The 13823-nt window shown below is 46.5% G+C and overlaps 1 protein-coding gene across 12 annotated transcripts; it reads right to left on the bottom strand.

Annotated features, from left to right (window-relative positions):
- Positions 1-443: 443 nt before the first annotated feature.
- SNRNP25 (small nuclear ribonucleoprotein U11/U12 subunit 25) lies at positions 444-13819 on the bottom strand. Of its 12 annotated transcripts, none has more exons than XM_078594847.1 (7): positions 13754-13819; positions 12731-12883; positions 11319-11512; positions 8300-8390; positions 4762-4867; positions 3768-3842; positions 444-1522 (listed from the first exon to the last, which is right to left on the bottom strand). In XM_078594847.1, exons 2-7 carry the CDS (start codon positions 12855-12857, stop codon positions 1465-1467), a joined length of 651 nt encoding a protein of 216 aa, XP_078450973.1. In that variant the 5' UTR covers positions 12858-12883; positions 13754-13819; the 3' UTR covers positions 444-1464. The 12 variants fall into 12 exon arrangements, with proteins under 12 accessions (XP_078450973.1, XP_078450975.1, XP_078450972.1 ...); XM_078594849.1 differs by having other exon boundaries at positions 11319-11509; XM_078594846.1 differs by having other exon boundaries at positions 13579-13762.
- Positions 13820-13823: the final 4 nt, after the last annotated feature.

Raw genomic sequence — 13823 nt, 5'->3', positions numbered from 1 at the left:
GAAATGTCGTGATTTTTATTTTATTTTATTAATTTAAATGTTTTACCTACGTGACTTTACCGAAAAAACCCTAAGAATATTAAGCACTTTCTTTAGGCTGCGAATCGCACTTGAGCCACAGCGCCACCACGTGGTAGAGCGCGCTACTCAGACAAATTAAAACCCTGCTGCTGCGAAAGTTGTTGTTGGAGCTGTAGGCGATAATCAAACTCGAGTCGTTGGGGTTCAGAGAGCACTCACTGTGCTTACCACAATGCCACCACTCCACTTGGCACAACCCGGAGATTGTTGACCTTTTTGTGTCGAATCATCTAACAGGGCAGGGTCGATGGAATGAAACGCAAAACCAAATCTATTGTATTCGATGGGGGGGGGGGGGGGATTTCTAGTAGGTGGTTTGTGGCTGGCCTGAGAACATGACACATTCACACGCCACTCAAATATCTCAGGAAAGCGGGGAAAAGTTTATTTCTTTACTTCAAGTGCGCAGAAACGCCATCGCAATTACCATCTTCAAATGCCGTAGGCGCGACAACCGGAACAACTTAAATATAAAATCCGACGTGAAAAATAACACAACTGTAAAAAGAAACCATTCCCACCTGTGTGGGTGGCCTGGTTAGACGCGTGCTCACCGACAAATTGAAATATTGGGTAAGGGGCCTTTCCTCTACGCCTCGATATTCTCTCTCTCTCTCTCTCGGTCTCAGCCTTCTCCTGGGTATCCCTGATCTCCCATAATTTTCCTGGGCTGCTGGTCTCAACCGGGTACTCTGCCCTGGGTCTCCATCTGCTCAATAATGCAGCCCTGATCTCCACGAGCTTATATCTCAGGGCCGACGGATTCCTCCCAGGTTCGTTGACCTCCCTTGAAACAAATGCCTGGTTCTCAAATCGGTTCTCAGATGGTATGAAATAAAGGTTATCGGTATCCGATCTTCCAGGGTCACCAGTCCCCCTTTCCCTTGGGGTTCCTGGCAGAGGTCGCAACCGGGTACCCGATACCCGTACCCTACCCGATACCCGGCTACCCGTACCCGGTCGGGTACGGGTAGCCGTTTGCGACCCTGGTGCGGCCGCGTATGGGTAGGCCGTGAGTCACTGGTGAGTAACCGTTTGTCACTCATTTCCCAACGTCTTGTCTCTTCTCACAATTCAAGTTCCTAGAATCAACCCACCCGCGCCTGCAACATGGCTTCACCCCAGAGGTCGCAATCGGGTACCCGATACCCGTGCCCTACCCGATACCCGGCTACCCGTACCCGGCTGGGTACGGGTACCTGTTTACGACCCTGGTGCGGCCGGGTACGGGTAAGGAATCAAAACCCGTTTGCGACCTCTGGTTCCTGGTCTCCTCCAGCCGACACCGTCCGTCGAGTTGAAACATCGCGGCGGCGGCAGTGACGAACGTCAACACCAAGTTGCCGCGGTGTCGACCCGGCGACCTGGGTCGGCGATGGTCGGCTACCGTTTGCGCAGCGTCTTGCCGAAGGTCACCTCGTCGCGGTTCCGGATGCCATAGCTGTGGCGACAGGAGACGTTCATTTAATTGGAGATGCGGTCGTGGTCGGACATCGAGACTTGCACTTACGGTCAGGACTCGAGGCAGCCAATCATCATCATCCTCATTATTCAATCGTCGTCATCATTGTCATCATCATCATCATCAAATTGGTCTTGGGTCCATAAAATGAGTAGTCACTTTATGGGAAATCAAGACTGGGTTACATTGCTTGTTAGAGCAGGGAGACGCTTAAGTGCACAAGACAAAGATCCCCCGTATAGTTTTAGCATAATTTGTTGGTGCAAATGCTGTTAGCGAGTAGCATCTATGAAGGCTGGTACGGCACACGAGGGGGTGGGTGGCTCGCACCATATCCACCGCCTTTGCTTTCCTCGTGGCGATGTTTACACATCACACCAGGTACACATTTAAGGCTGAGGCAACCTAGGGGAGGCCCAAGACAGGTTCAGACAAGCATCACTGGTATTTGGCCATGAGCAGGAATCGAACTTCGGTCGCCGGGTTCGTAGTGCAGCGTGCTCGCCGCTACGCTACCAAAGACAAAGACCCCCGTACACCCTTAAACTGTTGGGGCAATAATTCTAGATTTGAAGCTTTCGTGACTGCAAGGATTCATCTTCTTAGGTTTTTTTTCAGTAAAGTCACGTAGGTAAAACATCAAAATTAATAAAAATAAAATAAAATAAAGATCACTACGTTTCGGAGGCAACACAAGTCTCCGTCATCAGGTGGGACCGTCACAGCCAGATTAGCTGCATCAAGTGAGGCAATGATTCAAGATGTAATCCCTTAAAAGCAAGTTGAGGGGGGAGGAGAGGGGGGGGGGAGCTCATCAGAATGTGGTAGCCAATGAATGGAACGTATCGGGAGGGAGGGGGGCGGGGCTCAAGGACGGCACGGAGTGCCACGTACAACGCATCGGGAGGGGGGCAAGTGCTCTTAGCAAGCACGTACACGACTGCACACACACAAACGCGTGCAGGTATTACGCACTATAAAGTGTGATCTATTTATAGACATCCCACAAATACTGAAATTTAAATCGTTGAGAACACATTCCTGCGGAGGGAGCTGGTAGGAACGTTGAGTTGCTCGGTCAATGGCCAGGGTCAACGGCGGCGTGGTGTATTCCGCAAATATGCCCGACTGTGAGGGCGGGCACAAGCCGGCGTGAGTAGGTTAAACGTTGAGTTTTATAAGGGCACCACGGGGTGACCAGCCCCTCCCCACCCAGTCCCACCCCACCCAGCCCCACCCCACCCTCCCCACCCAGCCCCTCCCTCCCCACCCAGCCCCTCCAGGCACGACGGACAGACACAATAATCCCCCGTGGGCTGGTGTAACCAGGAGGTTCCTACCAGTAAAACTCCATTTAATTTCAAAGCCTCTTCACGTCTCCTGCCACCCATGTCAATGCGCCTGTCGAATGTTTGCGCTCTTGAATCACGCGACCCCTGGATGACCCCCGGATCATCGTGGCAATTTGTGGACCGGTTGAGGAGTGCGGAGGTGAATTATTACCCACCCAGTGTTGACGTACAACTGTTCTTCCCACAATGGAATGTGACAGCAACATCTTATGAAACTTTACTTTCAGTATAAATAAGTGTATTCATTAATACTCTTGTCAATACCGATGGGGTTTGTTACTCAACAGGAACTAATATGTAACTTTTGATATGCCCATTGAAAAGTGTTCATCAGCAAACATTAAAACACGGAGTCATGTGCAGCCCACGTTTTCGTGTCCACTTCCTCTCTGGAATCTCCATTTACGAGCTATGTGGAAGGGTGATCGCACAAAAATAAAATCACCGATATCTTTCTTTTTCCGGCAGTGCTGTTGACGAGCATATTGAGTTTGTATCCGTGCTCATGCACCGCTGCACGATGCGGCGTCACCAAACAATACAGCGTCAACTTAAGAGGCTTGAGGTTTCTCAGCGGCAGCAGCGCAGTGTTAACCCTCTGCGCTGCTACGGATCTCTGCATTACGGCATCTGCAAGTGGATGCCAGGGGTCCCAATGGCAGCGTTTGTTTGGGCCTGGTAAGGACCATCTTTGTTTTCCGATCCTTGACTTTGATTGTTGCTCCCCGTACCGGGAGGTCGTCAGAAACGGTACCCGAAGCGATGCCGAGAACAGCGAGGGATCGCGTGAAGAGGGTGGGGGGGGCGTGGGAGGGCTGTCGTCATCACCCCCCCCCCCAGTGGGTGGACGCGAGGTGGATGCCGAAACTCACTCCTTGAGCAGCTTGGAGTCATCGAGCAGCTGGTGACCCTCAAACACCATGTGGTAGGTCCTCCACACGTACCTCCTGCGTGAAGACAAAGATCCCCCGCGTAGCCTTAACGGACTGTTGGGACAAGTGCTGCTGTTCGCGAGCACCCACGAAAGCCAGCAGGTGACACGAGGGTTTGAGTGGCCGGCTCAACGCCGAGCCACCTTCGTCTGCCCAATGCTGATGTTCACGCGCTGCACCTGGTAGTCATGTAAGGCCGAGTCTACCTAGGGGAGGCCCAAGACTGGTTCAGATGATGAGAAAAAATTATGAAAAAAGAATAGGCTTTAGCCTTTCCGTCAATAATACAGGCGTGTCAAGGTTCAGATATTCGTAGGGCAGTGCACTGACCACTGTGTCACCGCTCCACACGCGAACATACGCACTCGCATGTTCTGCAGAAGTGCTGGCCGGGCAATGAATGACACTCCTAATGTGTGTGCGTCACAAAACAAACATGCCTCTCATGTGAGCGTGTATATGGCATGAGTTTGTGAAACTCCACGGGAGTCTCCGTATATTTAAGCACGTTAATATATGTGCCTAATGTGAAGAAAGATTTCAATCCTCTGCGATATACATCAAGCTGAAAATGTTTCCAAAGCATGCCGATTGTGAATGCTTTGGATTGTGTAGCAAGGGTAAGGAAGATAAAGGCACGAGTCAAAGACGCACGAGTTCTAGACATCACGCCGACTATTGAATCAGGCTAAGTGAGCAGGACACGTCATCGCCGGAATTGACGATGGCCGGGTGGTCGAGGCCAACAATGGAATGGCAGATGAAAGAGGTCATGCGCCCAAGAGGACGACCCTCACGCCACGGAGACGGAGAAGTAAAATCGTTCCGTGTGAAGCGTTGCATTGTGAAAACGCGAAAGATGGCATGGGAAGAGCCTCATCCACCAGTGGACAGATCACGGCTGACGATGACGATGTGCGAAGTGGGGACGCACCAGCTGACGAGGCGCGTCCGTGACTCGCGCTCCATCTTCAGCTGCACGTGGCGCCGCAGCGCCTTCTTCAGGTCGAGCACCGACGCATCCTGCTGCACGACGACCGCTGCACCACACACATCATCAGCGTCGTCGTCATCGCCACCACCCTCATCATTACCACAAACACCACCACCACTATCATCATCATTATTACCACCACCATCACAATCGTCGACGCCATCACCACCATCATTACCACAAACAACATCGCCACCATTGCCATCATCTCCACAACCATCGTCATTATCAAAACCACCACCATCATTCTATTACTACCAACATCACCACCACCATCATTCTATTACTACCAACACCATCACCACCATCATTCTATTACTACCAACACCATCACCACCATCATTCTATTACTACCAACACCATCACCACCATCATTCTATTACTACCAACATCATCACCACCATCATTCTATTACTACCAACACCATCACCACCATCATTCTATTACTACCAACACCATCACCACCATCATTCTATTACTACCAACACCATCACCACCATCATTCTATTACTACCAACACCATCACCACCATCATTCTATTACTACCAACATCATCACCATCATCATTCTATTACTACCAACACCATCACCACCATCATTCTATTACTACCAACACCATCACCACCATCATTCTATTACTACCAACATCACCACCATCATCATTCTATTACTACCAACACCATCACCACCATCATTGTATTACTACCAACACCATCACCACCATCATTCTATTACTACCAACACCATCACCACCATCATTCTATTACTACCAACATCATCACCATCATCATTCTATTACTACCAACACCATCACCACCATCATTCTATTACTACCAACATCACCACCATCATCATTCTATTACTACCATCACCATCACCACCATCATTCTATTGCTACCAACATCATCACCACCATCATTCTATTACTACCAACACCATCACCACCATCATTCTATTGCTACCAACATCATCACCACCATCATTCTATTGCTACCAACATCATCACCACCATCATTCTATTACTACCAACATCACCACCATCATCATTCTATTACTACCAACACCATCACCATCATTCTATTACTACCAACACCATCACCACCATCATTCTATTACTACCAACACCATCACCACCATCATTCTATTACTACCAACATCATCACCATCACCATCATTCTATTACTACCAACATCATCACCATCATCATTCTATTGCTACCAACATCACCACCATCATTGTATTACTACCAACACCATCACCACCATCATTCTATTACTACCAACATCATCACCACCATCATTCTATTACTACCATCACCATCACCATCATTCTATTACTACCAACATCATCACCATCATCATTCTATTGCTACCAACATCACCACCATCATTCTATTACTACCAACACCATCACCACCATCATTCTATTACTACCAACATCATCACCACCATCATTCTATTACTACCAACACCATCACCACCATCATTCTATTACTACCAACACCATCACCACCATCATTCTATTACTACCATCACCATCACCACCATCATTCTATTACTACCATCACCATCACCATCATCATTCTATTACTACCAACATCATCACCACCATCATTCTATTACTACCATCACCATCACCACCATCATTCTATTACTACCAACATCATCACCACCATCATTCTATTACTACCATCACCATCACCACCATCATTCTATTACTACCATCACCATCACCACCATCATTCTATTACTACCATCACCATCACCATCATCATTCTATTACTACCAACATCATCACCACCATCATTCTATTACTACCAACACCATCACCACCATCATTCTATTACTACCATCACCATCACCACCATCATTCTATTACTACCAACACCATCACCATCATCATTCTATTACTACCAACACCATCACCACCATCATTCTATTACTACCAACACCATCACCATCATCATTCTATTACTACCAACACCACCACCATCATCATTCTATTACTACCAACACCATCACCACCATCATTCTATTACCACCAACATCACCACCATCATCATTCTATTACTACCATCACCATCATCATTCTATTACTACCAACACCATCACCACCATCATTCTATTACCACCAACATCACCACCACCATCATTGTATTACTACCAACACCATCACCACCATCATTCTATTACTACCATCACCATCACCACCATCATTCTATTACTACCAACATCATCACCATCATTCTATTACCACCAACATCACCACCATCATTCTATTGCTACCAACATCACCACCACCATCATTCTATTACCACCAACATCACCACCACCATCATTCTATTACTACCAACACCATCACCACCATCATTCTATTACTACCAACACCATCACCACCATCATTCTATTACTACCATCACCATCACCACCATCATTCTATTACTACCATCACCATCACCACCATCATTCTATTACTACCAACATCACCACCACCATCATTCTATTACCACCAACATCACCACCATCATTCTATTGCTACCAACATCACCACCACCATCATTCTATTACCACCAACATCACCACCACCATCATTCTATTACTACCAACACCATCACCACCATCATTCTATTACTACCAACACCATCACCACCATCATTCTATTACTACCATCACCATCACCACCATCATTCTATTACTACCATCACCATCACCACCATCATTCTATTACTACCAACATCACCACCACCATCATTCTATTACCACCAACATCACCACCATCATTCTATTGCTACCAACATCACCACCACCATCATTCTATTACCACCAACATCACCACCACCATCATTCTATTACTACCAACACCATCACCACCATCATTCTATTACTACCATCACCATCACCACCATCATTCTATTACTACCATCACCATCACCACCATCATTCTATTACTACCAACATCACCACCACCATCATTCTATTACTACCATCACCATCACCACCATCATTCTATTACTACCAACATCACCACCACCATCATTCTATTACTACCATCACCATCACCACCATCATTCTATTACTACCAACACCATCACCACCACCATCATTCTATTACTACCAACACCATCACCACCATCATTCTATTACTACCAACACCATCACCACCATCATTCTATTACCACCAACATCACCACCATCATCATTCTATTACTACCAACATCACCACCATCATCATTCTATTACTACCAACACCATCACCACCATCATTCTATTACTACCAACATCACCACCACCATCATTCTATTACTACCAACACCATCACCACCATCATTCTATTACTACCAACATCACCACCACCATCATTCTATTACTACCAACATCACCACCACCATCATTCTATTACTACCAACATCACCACCATCATCATTCTATTACTACCAACATCACCACCACCATCGCACGGCCGAGCGGTGGCTCCTTACGCAGGACATCGCCGTCTTCGCGCACGACCCGCACCGTCATGGCGCGGCCGTGCTCCAGGGCGATCTGGGACCGAATCTCCTCCAGCGTCACCTGCGCAGCACCACGGCAACAGCAGTCGTGGTCACAGTCTCTCTGCTCTGTCAGAATACTGTTGCCGCGTCGTCACATCCACACCGCGTGCAACTGCCGCGGGTCGCAGCGCTCCTCTCTTCCGCTCCCTCGCTCGCTCGCATTGCTCCGCTCTGGGAATTCAGACTCGCCGTCTCTTAGCCCCCCCCCCCTCTCTCCCTGCCCCGTCCCCCGCCCCCCCCCCAAGTTCTTACAAGAGTAAACTTGCTCAATTCTCGTACGTTACAACTTTGATTGCGCTGTAAATTGGTTGATGAAAAATCTTGAGGAGCCTGGACTGGGATGTTGGGTCCATGCCGTCGTGAACTGTTTTATGACGATGACAACGCGGATGACGATGTACAGGGTGGTCCAGACGTCTTGTTACCCCCATTTAATACGTACCAATGGGTGCGTAATGTAATGTTATCAATATATCACTTCATTAAATATCATCATTGTCAATATTAATAATGTCCTTGTTAAGGGTCCAGTAAGTCTATCCGAGAACCAGCATCGACTTCGGCGGCATTTCCTACGAGACATTTTAGGCAAAATTGCCAGGTCCACTTGAGAAAAATGTATTATTCTTAATAGTATCTTTCCATTCTTCTGTTGTCCTGTACCTTTCTTTTGAGACACATCCTTTGATAAATCCCCATGGTGAGCTATCACAGGAGGAGAGATCAGAACTCCTCGGAGGCCAATTAAGCGGTGGTGTAAAATGTATTGAGCCTCTGCCTATCCAATTATCCCCCAAAAAACTAAATTTAGGAATTCTCGAACAGAGATTGCGTAGTGGCCAGGTGCCCCATCCTGCTGAAGGCAAACAAGCCCAAGAAGATTTAAACTTTCAAGCTGTGAAACAAACCAATCCTTCAACATGGTTAGATACAAATGTTGATTAACAGAACCATAAAAAAAATAAGGACTAAACAAATGTTTGCTTGATATCGCCGCCCACATCACAACATGTGGTGGATTATGTTTTGACTGTTCGTAATAACGTGGATTAACTTTACTCCAAAATATTTTACATTTCTATTACGTGCACCGCGATAAATTGCACATTCGTCTGAAAACAAAAAAACCTTACCAAGTTGTGGGAGAATCTCAAAAACTTCACCAAACTGGCCACAAGCTTCGCTCCTTTTTTGTAAGCCCGCATCGCTTAGCTCGTTGACAAACGTAGGCTTGAACGATTTCAATTTACGATAATCTTTCATGCATGTTAACAGTGTGGTTTTTGGGATACCAAGTTCGGATGATCTTTTTCGGAGTGACTTTTCGGGCGAGCGCTCGACCGATAGGGCAACTGCTGCGCATTGCTCCTTTCGCTTAGAAGGTCTCCCAGTCCTTTTTTTGTCCAATATCGATCCTGTGGAAAACAGCTTATGCTCCCACCTCAGTATTGTCCATTTGGGTGGAGCGTCTTTGTTAAATCTTTCACAAAAATCCTTTCGGACATCTTTCATAGTTTTTCTGGTGTGTGATCTTTCATGCGCCCATATGCTCACTACAAGCCGTTCTTCAATAGTATATGAACTCGTATCAGCCATCTGAAATAAATAAGTAAGGTTTATTTAAAACACAAATAAATAAGCAAAGGGAACAAAATGTTAGGGGTCAATAAATTCGAAGGGGGGGGGTCACAAGACATCTCGACCACTCTGGACATCCACTGCTAAATGACAGCCTGCCTACGCGATACGGGTCGTGGGAGTTGATCGACCAAACTTTACCGTGTTGATCAGTGTGGATTTAGGACAAGTAGTATAGATGTGGGAGCATTGAAACCGAGCACAATAGATTGTGCTGCAGTATAACAACCTCTGTGTGCATGGCGATTGCCAATCCACACGCTTTGCATCAAACTATGACCCATATCTAAGAGAGAGGGTACAGGCCTGTACACAATCTGGTAGTCCTCCAGCACAGATTCAAACAGGCCCGACTCTGCTGATGAGACAATGATTGTCGAAACCGGTCCACTCATCTTGAACCAATGGTGCTGGAATGATGCGCTCCCAGAAGGCCGAGAATGTGTAAAGAAAAAAAAACTTTATTTTTTATGTAGAGGGAGAGATGTGTGAAAAGAGGCTTATTAATTTCCACACACTATTCATGTAAAATCCTGGTTGGCGTCTCAGATTTGACCAGATGGGGTGCATTACACTGGTCAACAAAAAAAAAAGTTTTTTTCTGGCCTGGACTTTTGCAGCTGTTTTAGACTAATTTCAGGGTGCTGATTCCAAATCTGATCTCAGATTTGCTCTATCACATCTCATTTTATGCTATCGGCATACCCCATTTTCATTCATTTTACCCGAAATTAACTCTGTCACTCATGATTGCAAGTTGTTGCGAGTCAGTGACTGCTTTAGTGTTAAAATATAGTGCTGTATTTTTAGGATAGTGCGTTTATAATATCATTTTATGTAGATATCCACATTTATTTAATATTTTTCTTCGGCAGTTTTTATTGAAAATGCAATATTTGATATCTCAAAAACCTGATGTGATAGACAAAAACTGATGCCAGATTTGGAATCAGCACCCCAAAATTACATTAAAACCGTTGGAATACCTTATTCCAGAAAAAGTGTGTTGACCAGTGTTATAAGTGATGAGGTCATAGGCTATGGTGACGATGAAGAAACATTACTCTACCACTTCCACAGACAAAGATTCCCTGTATAGCGCTGCCCGCCTTTGTCTCCTCAGTGGCGATGTTTACACACTGCACCAGGCACTCATTTGAGGCCGAGTCGACCTAGGGGAGGCCCAGGACCGACAGGTTCAGATATTCGTCACCGATGTTGACTGTGAGCGGGAATTGAACTCGGGTTTGTAGCGCAGCGCACGAACCGCTGCGCCACTGCTCTACCTCCTCCCCCCACCCCCACTGACCCCCACGGGGAGGTCGCACAGCAGCGGGTCCTGGAGAATCCTGGCCATGCCCTCCTGGAAGACATCCAGGAACTGTGTGTGGCTCATTTTCTCCTCGTCCTCCTCGTCATCATCCTCCTCGTCCTCCTCGTCATCGTCATCCTCCTCATCACGATCTCGTTTGGCATCTTCATGAACTTTGCCGCGAGCAGCTTCTTCATCACAGGAAACGTCAACATCAAATACACAAATATCACCGTCATTGTTTTAACAGTGTAACACAAAAGTTTTTTTTGTTCCTGGGTAGTGTTATTTCCTAATTGCTGATGCCTCAAAAGTACAGAAAATGGTTATTATTCCCCACAAACTTTGCTTTTTTGACCAGGACAGTGAAAAATCTTGACTTAAAGCTTTCGTGACTGCAGGAATTCATATTCTTGGATCTTTCGGTAAAGTCGCGTAGATAGCGGTCGTCTTTTCCTGAAGACGACCGCTTGTGTTGCGATCGAAACGTCGTAGTTTTTTCTAAAAAAAATTTGTGGAGAATAAGTCATTTTCTATACTTTTTAGGCATAAGCAATTAAAAAATAACACTTAGTACCCAGGAACAAAACTTGTGTTACAATCGCCACCATCATCGCAACCTTAATCATTATCACCACAATCATCCACACCAATGTCCCACAGCTATGACCATGGACTGGTGGAGTGGTGGTGCCATGGTTAGCGCACCACACGATTAATTACCGACCACGGCTCATATCAGTAGCGAGTGACATCTGCATCAGTCCTGGGCCAATCCCCTTCCCCAACCTCCATCACCCAGCGTGAAGTATGGTCAAACAACCTCTGTGAGCGACATGGCATTGGGAGGCCTTCATCCAGCAGTGGACTGACAAAGGACTGCAATTAATATCACTGACGCTGCTGTTAATAATCACCATAACCATCACCACGAACCTTACCATCAATACCGTGAAAATTCAGTCACAGTTCCTATGATCACTGTTTCATTGCTTTCATGGCTTTATTTTGGTGATTTCGAAAAGTGTATTGGTTTCGCCATGTTTGTTTGTTGTAGTACAGAGTTAGACTGATGGCCTTAATCTAAGTTGTCTTGTGGTTGTTGTTGGTTGTTTGACTTGCATCCCACTGGGATTTTTGCACACAGCGTTGGTGTACAGTGATTTTTTTCCTGCAATATTTTGCTGTCTTTTCTTGGATTTTCTGTTTGCACTTAGTCACATATTCACTTTAAGATGTTTTTTGTTCAAGTTTTTTGTTTGTCGCGGTTGCACCCGATTGAAGAGCCGAATGGCTCACAGGGCTATACCTAATAAATCAACTTGAACTTGAATACCATCCTTCAAATTCAGCATCACTTCCTTTACAATCATCAAGCGTATTAACACGATTATATCATTAAACTTCACCTCCATCCCCATCACCTCGTCGCTCCTCTTCATCGTCTATGCGACCTCCAGTCTCTCCATCGCGAGTCTCATCCCTGGTCTCCTCTGCCTTGGTCTCCTCTGCCTTGGTCTCCACGTTGGTCTCCATTTCACGAGCGGGGGAGAAGTTCCACTCTGTGAGAAGGGACAGGAGAATTGGGCCGCGAACCAAAAACCTGGGACCTCAACTCAGCAACCCTACCCAGGATTAAAAACCCTGGACTCAACAAACCCAAGAACCCAGGACTCAAACTCAGGACTCACAAATTCAAGAGCCCAGGATTCATAAACTCAAAAACCCTGGACTCAAAAAACCCAAGAACCCAGGACTCACAAATTCAAGAACCCAGGACTCACAAATTCAAGAACCCAGGATTCACAAACTCAAAAACCCTGGACTCAAAAACCCCAAGAACCCAGGACTCACAAATTCAAGAACCCAGGATTCACAAACTCAAAAACCCAGGACTCAAACTCAGGACTCACAAACTCAAGAGCCCAGAATTCACAAACTCAAAAACCCAGGATTCACAAATTCAAGTACCCAGGGCTCAAACCCAGAACTCGAACCTAGAATTCAGAAATTCAAGCACCCAGGACTCATAAACTCAACAACCCAGGAATCAAACCCAGGATTCACACATTCAAGAACCCTGGACTGAAACCCGTTACTCACAAATCCATGCACCCATGACTCACAAACTCAAGAACCCAGGACTCTTCAACTCAAGTAACCAGGACTCACAAACTCAAGTTCCAATTGTATTTGTGTCACCATGTGAGCAGCTCCAAAGACCTGGGGATGAGTCTCGTTTGCGAGGGTGACTCACATTGACAATGGCTGTCCTATAGACGTATTGTGTACACTCCCCACGTCTCTTCTCCCCTCGTTCACACCGACCCACATTGACCAGCGCGGTGAAGCATGGCCGCGTCACCACGATTGGCACGGCCCTCATCCAGCAGTGGAAAGAGTCGGGCCACTCTGCACTGGTCGTACTGTACCTTAAATACGCGGCTCCTCGTGATTGGTTGGTTCACGACAACGTGACCACCCCTCCCACCGCCGCCCCCC

This window comes from Lampetra planeri, chromosome 5 (genome assembly GCF_965212315.1).
Source record: "Lampetra planeri chromosome 5, kcLamPlan1.2.h2, whole genome shotgun sequence".
Lineage (NCBI taxonomy): Eukaryota > Metazoa > Chordata > Hyperoartia > Petromyzontiformes > Petromyzontidae > Lampetra > Lampetra planeri.
Note: the sequence above shows the minus strand (reverse complement) of the source record. Positions and strands in the feature narration are given on the sequence as shown.